The 11,816-nt window shown below is 42.0% G+C and overlaps 1 protein-coding gene across 1 annotated transcript in view; it reads right to left on the bottom strand.

Annotated features, from left to right (window-relative positions):
• Positions 1–11,816, bottom strand: part of GALNT12 (polypeptide N-acetylgalactosaminyltransferase 12) — a gene marked incomplete at its 5' end in the record, with an annotated part of 34,925 nt that overhangs the window by 5,859 nt on the left and 17,250 nt on the right. Inside the window, one exon of the mRNA XM_009703975.1 lies at positions 4,682–4,795. Within this exon, the coding sequence (XP_009702277.1) occupies positions 4,682–4,795 (114 nt within the window). The remainder of the gene's footprint in view (positions 1–4,681; positions 4,796–11,816) is intronic.

Raw genomic sequence — 11,816 nt, forward strand, 5'->3', positions numbered from 1 at the left:
TGCAGTTCTTTACCCTATACTGCTTCAAATTGAATAAATACTTCAGGCTTCAGGCTTTTTCAAGCTCCGGTGATACATGAGATAAATCTCTTTCTCCTCAAAAGGTGAAGTGCTTTTTAGCGCTCTTTTCTTGCCCAGTGGGTTCTGTGGGCAGAAAGGAAGCATTTTCAAACTGATCCACGGCCCAGTAACTACTAGCCTTACTGCACTTCCTTCCTTCAGAGAACCAGTAGATTCCCTTAAGTGCTAATGGGAAACTTGATGAGGCCTTTAACCCAGTGCCTACCGCTTCTGGGCGATCTACAGGATATGCCTCAGCTGCATTAGTGCTCTGTGGTACCAGGGATGGAGGCAGATTTTGGCTACCTCACCAGACCCTGAAACACAAATCTCATCCCCCTCTGTGCCTGGCTACTGCTCTTCTGCATGCAGGAAGAAGTTCGCACTTGATGGACAGAATCAGCAGAGAGGTTACCAGCTCTGATACCCCTTTCGCAGAAAACCCAAGGGCTTTGCTAAGGTCTTTTTTTGCCTCCCCCTATTTGTCTCAAACCTATCAGCTGCAAATGGGAACATTGTGGGGGTACTGTCAGACAAAGCAGGCTGCTCAGTGGTTTCCCATCCTCTTACCACATCAGGTTGGCTTCCTGCCATCATGCATTTGTGCCCGCTGTACTGCTTCCCAGCTATACCAAGAAGGGCAATGGGCTTTATTGGTGCTGAATTTCAGTCTTTCATTCTCATCTACCAGGGTAGATGCTTCCACAAAACATCAGCAGCCTGAGGTGCAAGCACCAAGTAGCCAGTGTTTTGCTTATTTTCTGCCTCTCTTCCATATACACTCAGCTCCTATCACCACAGTCATATCCTTACCTTCCTGCTATAATGAACATGCTAATTTTAAACAATCCACAGTTAGCTTTCTTACTGCTTACACAAAAGCAACTCAAAAGGACTAAAGGGAACTCTCTCACTTAGGCCACAGATTCAAGGAAAAATAGCAACAAATTACTAGGGACCTTAGTTTTCTGAGAGTGGTTTTACTTACTGAGACATAAAATGGGAGCAGGTGCTGGACTTTATAAATAATCGAGAGCACAGAGCTCTCGCCTCTCGGCACAGTGCACACAGATATTCAGAGGTCACTTTAAGTGGAGAATTGCTTCCAGTGAAAAGAGCTTTTGCAGTTGTCCCCTACATAAACAGCCACCTGCCACTAGCATATCATGCCAGAGGATGGGTGTACTGGAGTGTAAGACACATATGGCTGACCAAGTTAACCTTCATTAATGTTAAATCCTATCAAGATGTTTTTGGAGAATAACTTTACTGAGCTGTACTCTGAAGAATAAACTTCATTTCTTTATACCATGAGACAATGTGAATGTGCAGCAGGGAGTATTATTTGAGGAAGAAAGTGATGAATGGTGGAACAAACTCTGCAACTGGAGGGAGGGATAAGAAGGAGGAGACTAGAGGATTAAAAATGGGAGCTAGCCAGGAAAGAAGAAAGGCATGTGAAAAGGAGCAAAACATGACCTACTGTGGGTAGTAACTGGTGGGAGGAATAAGTGAGGGGAGAGACAGAGCAAGGGTGTTAGAGAAGCACTGGGAGCCAGCCAGCATGGAAAAGAAAGTGTTATTTAATAGCATGGAGTGGAGAAACTGGAGCTGTCTGTGACATGTGGTGCAGGACAGGGGACCAGAGCAAAGCTTTGTAATGAGGGTTTGCTGCTAAAGCTGTATATAGGTCATGAGTGGAGTGATGAGAGCAGTCCGGAGAGCAGGCAGAATAGTTTGGGACTAGCATGGCAGATTCCCTTCCAAGGACAAAACAGAAGTTAAGGGCTGCCTGTTGTCAGCAAACATCTGTGAAACTCTGTGGTGAAGTGCCTTGCTCTCCTTAGCGTTGATACAACTAGAGGACGACCAACCTTGTCACCATCAGTTCCATCAGCTGACAGCAGTGGATGTACATGTGGGAGATTTGACTGTTTTGGTCCTGCCACTGTCACCTGCCAACTGAGCTAAGGAATTCACAGCACCAGGAGCAGCCTGTTACCTTTTAAGAATGACTGTCAAAGGGGTGGGGGGACAGGAAGGAAATGGAGAGAAATGTCCTGCTGGTCGGTTTCACGGCTATTTGTGAGCCAGAAAAAGGAGGTGGAAGTTTAGCAACCCTGACTTCCATTTCCCATCTCACTTGTGCTTCTACACCCTGCCTTATTTTAGCCTCCCTCTGTACCCCCACCCGCAGCTCTTCCTGCTGTCTACTTCTTCTCTTGCAGCTACTACCTGTCACCCCTACTCATGCCCCCATTTGCCAGCCGGTATCTCTGCTCCCACATTCAGTCCTGCTGGGGGGTCCTAAAGGGACCTCCTAAAGGGGTCTCCAGTGATTCTTCTTGTTTCATGCTCCCTCCCTGTAGCTCCCAACTACTCCTTCCTCTGTCACACATGCCCTGCTCCTCGCCTGTTGCCCTGCCTCTGTCCCAAACTTCTTCTGCCCTCTGTCACCTTGGCCCCCTTTTCCCTGGCTCCTGTCAGCCCTCCCATGCCTTTTGCCCATTTCACTAATATTGTCTTGCCCATTTCCTGTGTTTGGCCTTTCCTCCTCAGGCTCTGCAATTCTCTTGTGTCATCTCATATCTTCTTTTATCGGTTTATATTGCAATCAGGTAGTTTCTCCATTTCTCCTTCCTCCTGCTGCCTGGAATGCCAGCAGAGGGAGCAGTAATGGCACAGCTCCGAGAGCATCCCTGCTCTCGCTCTGCTGCCTGTGATCGCAGGTACGTACGCAGATGCATTGCACCATCAGCAGAGATGTAAGAGCATTAATATCCACTGATGTGATATCTTTGCAGTAAATTCAGTTAATCTTCTAGTGCTAGCTAAACAAAGGATAACTGTAGAAATGTCATCTCATGGCAATTCATCTCTGAATTGTACTTCTCTTTTGCTTTTACCTTTTATCCTATGTCTTTATTTTTTCTTGGTGGAAGGGATAAAATTTAAATAAACTTTTTTGCTAAGGGAAATACAAAAAGATTCAGCGTCTCTCTTCTCTGTAATCTACAATACAAGGAAAAAAAATAATCTATAAATACCTTTTGTGTGTGAGCATATAATCCCATACATAAAATATTTCTTAATCTACAAAAGCAATCAACTCTTCCTCATAAGGAAGTGGCTTAACAAGGTTATCTGATTATTAACTTATCTTCTATACAAGTGTATAGAAGTATGCTTAACTTGGGCATAGAGCTGAACTAAGGGAGTCAAATGGGTTGGTGTGGCGTGGCTTAGCGTGTTTGACATAAATCTGCCAGTGGCCAATCTGCAATTGGCTTTTATGACAGAAGATTCTCCTCCTGCCCTCCCCTGCATCTTGGGCTCCAGGACAGAAACATTAGGAAAGAGTAAATAAACTAGACATAAATTACTAAATAATACTAAACAATCGTTCTAATACTTAAGGCAATGGACTTTCTATCAGAAATCTACTTCCTTTTAAGATCCGAAGCACAGTGCTTAGACTATTCTTTTCCTTTTCTCATTTAAAATGCAATTAATATTAGAGGTTTTCTTCTCAATACACTTCTCAAGCTTTTATATTTTTTAAAGCAGAGTTCAGAAAGATAATCGATACATACACTGCTTATCTGCCACATCTCTAGTCCTTTTCCAAACTTGTTTTTCCTTTCCTAACCGAATGTTTGGATTAATTTCCTTAAAAAACCCCAAACAGTCAAGCCACCCAAACTGTCACAAGGTTATGCACTTACTCTCAACAAGACCCTACATATTTCGCCACCCCTCCCCACTAGGAGCATGCCATATAGTCTAATCTGGGTTAGAAGCCAAAAGCCAAGTTAGATAGGCAAGTACATGTTACATGTGACACATCAAACACCAAACCTCAGTTGTAGAACGTGGCCACTCAAAACCATGCAAAACAGCCATTGCAGATTGGCACATGGTGCCCCACAACAAGCTTACTACAGCATGACACAGAGAGCTTTATAGGTATCATAACTAACCACTGTTGCACACAGTTTCAATCAGCATGGAGAAAGACATCAGCAAGCATTTTCAGCTTCAGAAGTTAAAACCAAAAGAGCAAGCATGAAAGTGTTAGAGGGGATCCCTGCTCTCCAGGATTCTGGAGCCCAAGCCCAGGAGGACATTTCTGTAGAGCGGCATACAGGAGAAGATGCTGTCCAAAACCTCTTGTGCAGTTAAGACAGGCACCAAGAGGAAGAGGCACAATGACAGACACGGGTAGAACTAGGTGAGGTTTGCAGTGTTATTAAGGGCTTTGGAGACATGGACAGACAAAAGCTCAGAGATGTGCTGGTCTGCCCAAGACCAGCTGGAGATGAGTGAACACCAGTCTGTAAGCACTATAGCTGCACTGCTGAGCTATTAATGAGCTCTGTGGAAAGGCATAATTAAGGTACGCATGAGCTCCCTGGTCTGGGTAGATATGTCTTCAGAATGAAGAAAATCTGACTTGAAGATACATCAAAATTAAAAGCATTCAGTGGACAAACCAAAATTAGATCCAAGATCATCTCACTGTGGCAACATATTCTCTCAGCCCTACTGCAATGCCTTTACCGTACTTTTCTACGTTACAACCATTGTGTTAGTCAAAATGAAAATAAAACATGAATCTTACCTGATTTTGTCCCATGCCATGACATGGGTACAGTATGATCCTGTGTCCAGTTACTTGATGTTCATTTGTAGGGTTATAATCAAAACACAAGTCTGCCATTCCTCCGTTCTTCAGCTAATCAAAACAAAAGAATATTTTAAAGTATTAATCTAAAGTAAGAAAGATATGCTGTAGTCACTTTTCAGTCACTCCTGCTGGGCTGTGAGGTTCATATCCCAGAGCTGGTGCAAATTAACTAGAACAGATCAAATGGATCCAATGGCAACATCTCTCTGACTAATGTCAAATAAAACTCTTGGGACTGTCTTGACTTTGGGCGTTGAAGCAGCCAGACACGATGGCTTCCCCTAGGAATGACACCGTGTTCCAGTGTATTTGCAAACGAAGTAGGTAGGAACTATGAAAAGCTGTGTTGAAACCCAACAAGCCAGTAACTCATGCAGAACAAAAGAGTCTGCCATATCTTTTTATTCCCCCAGGATCTACTTGTTCAATTTTCTTACGAAAAGACGACTACATACTTTCCTCAGCTTGTCAAATGCGAGATGTTAGAAGGATTTGTTCTTTAAAGGACTCCAGTACCCTCTTGAGGTTGAACAAGCAGACAGATTTTAAGGCCAGAAATCACGAAAGCGGGTAAGATATATCTCTGGAAAGAGACACTAGGTGTGATATTAAACGTTCTTTACCAGTGTTGCTGATCTCTGACACAATAGGTGCATAACTTTTAGATTAAATTTTAAAATATTAAGTTACCTGATTTTAAAAACATCAGGCTAATTAACAAGGATTTACATTTAAGTATTCAGGAGGCAAAAGTAACTGGAAGTAAGTTAAACAATGCCATAACAGTTACTGACTCCCAGTATTAGCCACTTAACTAAATTTAAAATTACACAGAGCAAAACAGGTTCTGCAAACATAAGTTCAAGCTGAGTGCCCTTGTTACTGAGTGTAATTATATCACAGACAAGAAGAACAAGCAGAGTAAATCTCAGAAGAGTTAGTTCAGCAAGGCGTAATTTCACCACTCTTCCCTAGTTGTGATAACTGTATCCTCAGATCTTCATGTGGAGAATGAATGGACACGAAGGGATTGCAGACGGCTAAAACCAAACAAACAAGACAAAACCCGCAGGACCCAAACCTGCCACAGAGAAAACCACACAAGTTGGAAAATTAAATACTTGTGTTCTACATATATTTTGCTTTCCCAGCTTCTACTTTTATTGCTACCCGACGTCTTTTTTCCACTGCTTTGTGCCTACTCCCGCTGAAAGACAGCCAAGCTCTTGGTGCTCTGCATGCCTGAGCTGCCAGCCCAAGGCAACAGCAATACTTTGGGGGGCTGGGGAGGACCACCGAGTCGGCACGGCTTGGGGCCCCTTGCAGGGCTGCTGGGGCTGTGAGGCTCTCCTGTTAGAGCCAAATGTATACATGTAGGACTGAAGCCCTGTCCTTACAGGCTTTGCCTCTCAATTCCTCTCTGAACATGTTTCCACTATGCATATGGTGTGATTTTTCAGTACAGGATAAACTAACATCTGAATTTGGTGTACGATAACATTCATCCTTAGTTTTAGTGCCCAAGTTTACCAGAAGCAAAAGAAACCCCCGGGCTCCCTTTTCTACAGAAAGCGCTGCTTGGTTTGAGGGGAATGCACTAGACCACTGCACCCCTCCCTCGAGCTCTCAAAAGACGACATTTTGTCTACCTTCATAACACTAGGCAAGAATTACACTTACAAAAACAGGAAAGAAAAGTGTCTTTTACAGATGATTTTTAACACTACCATGGAACTACATAAACCAAATAATAAGCTTCTCATGTTTCTACATTCAGCATCAAGAAATGTCAACTTGAAGTCATAACCACTCAAAAATAGTAATTGTATCTCTAAAAACATAAATGGGTTTTGGTTGTCGTCAGCAGCTGTCCTCAGGATCAGAAGGTCTCTCATTAGTATGTTTAATAACATATGACTTTGCCTGACCGTCTGTTCGCTCCAAGGGAAGATAAACACAGCAAAGCCCTTATCCATGGTGCCCTTCCAGACAACCCAATGCCTCTGCTACCACCCCGGGCACGCACTCTTCGCTGTCAGCCCCCAGCACCCGCTCCAGCACGTGCTCCCTTCTGTGGCCTGGAATTTAAAATAACCTATTTTAAAATGCCATGCACCACCAGAACTACAGTAACTCTCCTACACGTTACTCAACGCCCAAATACAGACAACAAAACATAATCTGTGTAAAAGATTACTAACTTAAGCTTCATTTCACATGGTTTAAAACTGAGCCCGTACTCCCAGGATGCTACCAAATACATTCTCTCATTTTTCTCTTTCGTGCATAAATGCTTGGATACGTGCAGACATATTCCTAAACATATACAGTCCATACTTCAACCTGGTTCTTTTCGTTTGTTTTATCAGACATCGATAGATGTTCTTTTATGCCCACACTTCATCAGGAAACCTAATAGATATTCAAGACCTAATTTGTGTGAATAGCGCATACTAAGCTGTTGAATGACTTGATCTGAAATGACAAAGATTTGAAAATAATCAGATTTGAAAATCTGATTGCAGTACCACTTATGCAAAAAAAATAATAAAATCCACCCTCTGTTCCAAGGCAGAAAAAAGTGTGAGAGAATTTGTGAAAGTAGTATTTTTCTCTTGTTAAATGAGAATACGCAGTTTAAGTTCCTTTTACGTGCAACAGCTCTATCAAAACAGTAATCATCCATTCATTTCTGAAGCTATCTTTGTTCCCATATCCACCACAAACAAGTCATGCAATAAGAACAAAATTTTCTCCATGACTTACCTTAATTCTTTTGCAGAATGCTGCATTAGAGAAACAGAAGCAAGAAAAAACGATGATCACCTTGCCATTAAAACACATAGTTCAGTTCTAAAAAGTTCTGTCCATGCAGGATTACTGGCTGTGTCTTTCTACAATGCTTCCCTCTTACTGAAACATTGCAGCTGTACTCTACAATGCCATTTAGTTACCACTGTGTTTGGATGCTGGGACAGATAATAAACAGCAACAACTGAGATATTCACCTCAGACCGTTATCACTTACTGCTTGGAGAAATTTAAATCTCATTTCCCAACATCTGGACACTTGCATATAACAACATAATACAGATGGCATTCTGTAAATAATTCTTTGTTTTGGTTTTTTTTTCTTAAACCCCATTTTTTACATAAAATCCATTTCATGTAACTGTAAGCAAAGCATCGACAACAGATTTTTGACATTAAAACTTCATTACATTAGGTGATAAATACAGCAAGTGGAGCACAGCCAACCTTTCTCTTCAACCACAAAATAGAGCAGAATCCTCTTTACCCTGCCACAGTGGCATTGGCGCTGATGCATTAGTGGTATGGGTACATGATACTGTGGGAAACAGTAAGATTTTGTAGCAAGCCAACAGCTTCATGGTACTGGCTAGGCATAAGCTTTTACCTCAAAGGTAATCCGAGCAGTCACAGGGAATGATTTTACTGAGTGTATGCCATTTTTATATCACCCTTTTTGGAAAAAAGATTGTGAATACCCTCAGATTTCTGTTAACTTCTTAAGTGCAATGCTGAAATGGGTATGCAACGCTGATGACTAAATCCTTTGAAGGAATCGATGATGAGACACTGCTGTTGGAATTCAGTTGCTCACCCCAGCAAGTCCAGATCTCCCTGGGAGGCTCAAGAATGTACAAGCGCATGTCTCAAGTGCTGATGTGTTCACTTCAGGTTAATATCAAACACCTGAATTTCTCCCACTTTCTTTAAAAAAGCCTGTCTCAAGCTTTCAGAGACTGTACAGCCCATGGAGTGCGGCATATTTTCCTGTGATGGGCATCAGATCTCCAGGTCTAGTCAGGCATAACGTTGGGTACCAATTCAATCTCAAGCGGCAGCTCTACAAATTGTATTGTAATGCAGTTTTAGAGATATACCCTAGAAGAGGCTGCTTTGGAGCCCAATACCTCCAAGAACTTGTAACACCAGACATGCAATAGTCTCTTTGATTACATAACTTAAGCCACATAGCTAAGATCTCTTGTCCTGTAAGCCTGTCCATATATATCCCGTGTTATTTAGATAACTTACAAAATGTTCTCTTTCATGTCACAGCAAAACAAAATTCTTCATAGTTTCAAAGGCTTAAAATCTTTCCGGCTGATTTTTTTTTTTAAGGTTATATCGGGTCTAAATTAAAATAAAATTATGACTAAGTGTTTGGAAACTCATTGAAGATGAGATGGTCTTGGGGGAAAATGTGGAAGGAAGCTGCCAACAGAAAAATTCAGGTTTTTGATCTCCCAATTGATTCCGTTAGTTGCAGATGCCTTTAAGGATAGGTGGTGGAAAGAGCCATCGGCTAGATAGTCACAACAGACATCTATCAGCTTAGTTGCTTCACATTCAGCTGGAAGAAAGATCAGCTAGAAACTGCTTGAGAAGAACAAAGGAAAACTTGTCACATCAGAACATAATATGGTCTCACTGCCAAATGATCAAACTTACAGAAAAGGAGATAAAATCCTGATTTTTGTGTCAATACTGTCTTTTAAAAGCAACCTGGATGCCAAGTTCAAAGCCAAATCCACTGACTGACCATAACCTTTATCCTCAAGTATGCACCCCGAATGTTAGCAATACTTAGTATACCTTAGAGGGGAGAGCACACCTGACTATTCCCTTGCTTTGCAGCCATGCATTTCCACAGTCACCAACATGACAAAATCACAGAGCTGCCCAGTTCCTCTGTCTTCACCTAGCTGCACAATGCAGCAATGTCAGAGTACTGATACTAAACACACAAGATGGCTCAAAGTTCTTCGTAAAGATGTCCACACCACCTCTTCTCAAGGCAGCTCAGATTTTTTTAAGCAGACCTAGTCTGGGCTATCTGGCTGGGCAATCTGCACAGGTCTGGGGTTCAAGTCTTTTAAAGATTTCACACCAGCTGAAGCACAAGTACAGTATACACTTCGCTGCTAAGTGCATGGTCAAGGATGACCAAATCAGATGCTATGCCAGAAAAAGAAAGATATCAGTGCTCTACACAAGAACCTAAAAGGAATTATCAGCCTTTCCAGAAATACTGACATCTTATAATTTTAACCCACTAACTGCCTACCAGCTTCACTGCCTCCCGCCCCAAAGTCAAAAGGTTTAGTTCATGTCCCACACAAAGTTCCAAAGCCGCATAGAGCCCAAGGACAAGTAAGAAGATATTTCCCTCATTTCTAGGCCTCAAGCAGTTTATAAGAATACAGTCATAGCTCAGGCAAAAATATTCAAAATTCAGTATGTTTAAATAAAGTTTTAGGCAGCTAACTTTTTAGACAACCAAGCTTAGTGTAGATATTTTTATCTAGATATCAAGAGAAAAAATTTAGCACAAGCATCTGTTTGTCAGTGCGTGGCACTGAATGCTGCTCAATAATTCTTGCATTTGTTTCAGTAACATACAGCTGACCTACGGGTAATCTGAGAAAGATTTCCAACTTCAGTGTAAAGATTTTCAAGGGACAGAGAAATCCCCATATTCCTTTGCAATCTCTTTGAGCAATTAAATAACCTCACACTAAGCCGAGTTGTTAACAAAGCTGACACTTTTAAACACAGTATTTTTGTGAACCAGGAAAGCACTAGATGGCTAAGGTAGGAGTGAAGAGCACGATCAACAATTCATTGAGGTTAGCAGCTGGGACTCAATATCCACAAATCAGTTGAATCAGTAAGTGTCATTTTTGCACTGTCACTTTCTTAGAGTATAACTGTACTTTAATCACATTTTAAATTCTTCATGCCAAAAAAAAAAAAAAAGGTGTATTCTTATTATGCTCCAACTAGATGACAGAATTTAAGAACTGTTTTTAGAGAAATACACAGAGCACACCTAAATTACACCATAGAGATCTCAAGCAGCTCTGAACAAGAATTACTACTTCTAGGCATTGTCAACACCTTTCCTGAAGATGATACATGCAGGTAAATCATGAAAGAAACTGCACAAATCTCCTCCCCTCCCCAGGAGGTTGAAGCGCTATCATTGCCACTAGTCTAGGCTGTCTTTCGGAGGGCGAAAGAAGGAGGTGGAGGGGAGGATAGGGCTACTGAAATGCTCCTGGAAAGTAAGTCTTGTATTATCTTATTGCTTCAACTGTCTCTGACCTTGTCAGTTAGCGATCCAGCACAAAACAAAGAAAAACAAACCACTGTTGTACCAGGTCTGTTCAAGGTACTGGACAATGGTGGATATTACCTTTCATGGCAATGATCACACAGAAACACCAACCCAAGTGCAAGCTCCAGGACAAATGGAGGAGGGTGGATGCTCTCTCAGAGGCTCCTAAGGGCTTTGCTGCCAACTGATGCACTCCCGATGGGAGCTCCGACAGCTCCCCATGAGGAATACGGTTCCCTATGGGAAACCACAGCATTTCCATATTAGGATCTTTTTCGTTCAACAGGTAACAAAGCTATTAGGGAAGATGGTGGGGAGACTTGGTTCCTGTATGTTTTGTACGCCCACAGTGATCAGGTTTTTTCCTCCATCAGAGGAGATCCAGCACAGATCGAGTAACTGAAGCGCAGATGGCAGCAAGACAAGATTGTTGTGATACGGGCTGGATGTGATGCAGCTGTGTGGGAATGCAGCTTAGCTAGATCTGCAGAGTGATTGAGTTACCAGCAAAAGCACTTCTAAGTCAATGTGGCACTGGTAATCAGGAAGGTATTTTATACATCTTTGCCTGGCAGAAAGGTGCAGTCCTGTCTTCCTTTTCAGAGGAAGCAGGTATTTGCTGCATCATCTCTGCCTTCATCCCTTCCAAATAAGATTACAGTAATGGGATACACATGGAGCTATAGTTTATATTTATTTGTAAGCTTCAAATAGCATAGAAAGTTGCCAACTTAAAAAAAGAAGAGGATGAAAATTGCTTGTGAACCTGTGCTAGTCTGAAGTGACCTCCAGATTAAAAACGAACATGTTGGTTTTGACATACAGAATCCTGTATGATCTGGGAGCACATAGCACCAGCTCTCTCTCCCATCATCAGAGCATCATAGTTTTCATCAGATAAAATGTGCAAATACATGTTGC

Source organism: Cariama cristata, unplaced genomic scaffold, assembly GCF_000690535.1.
Source record: "Cariama cristata isolate BGI_N322 unplaced genomic scaffold, ASM69053v1 scaffold17467, whole genome shotgun sequence".
Classification (NCBI taxonomy): Eukaryota; Metazoa; Chordata; class Aves; order Cariamiformes; family Cariamidae; genus Cariama; species Cariama cristata.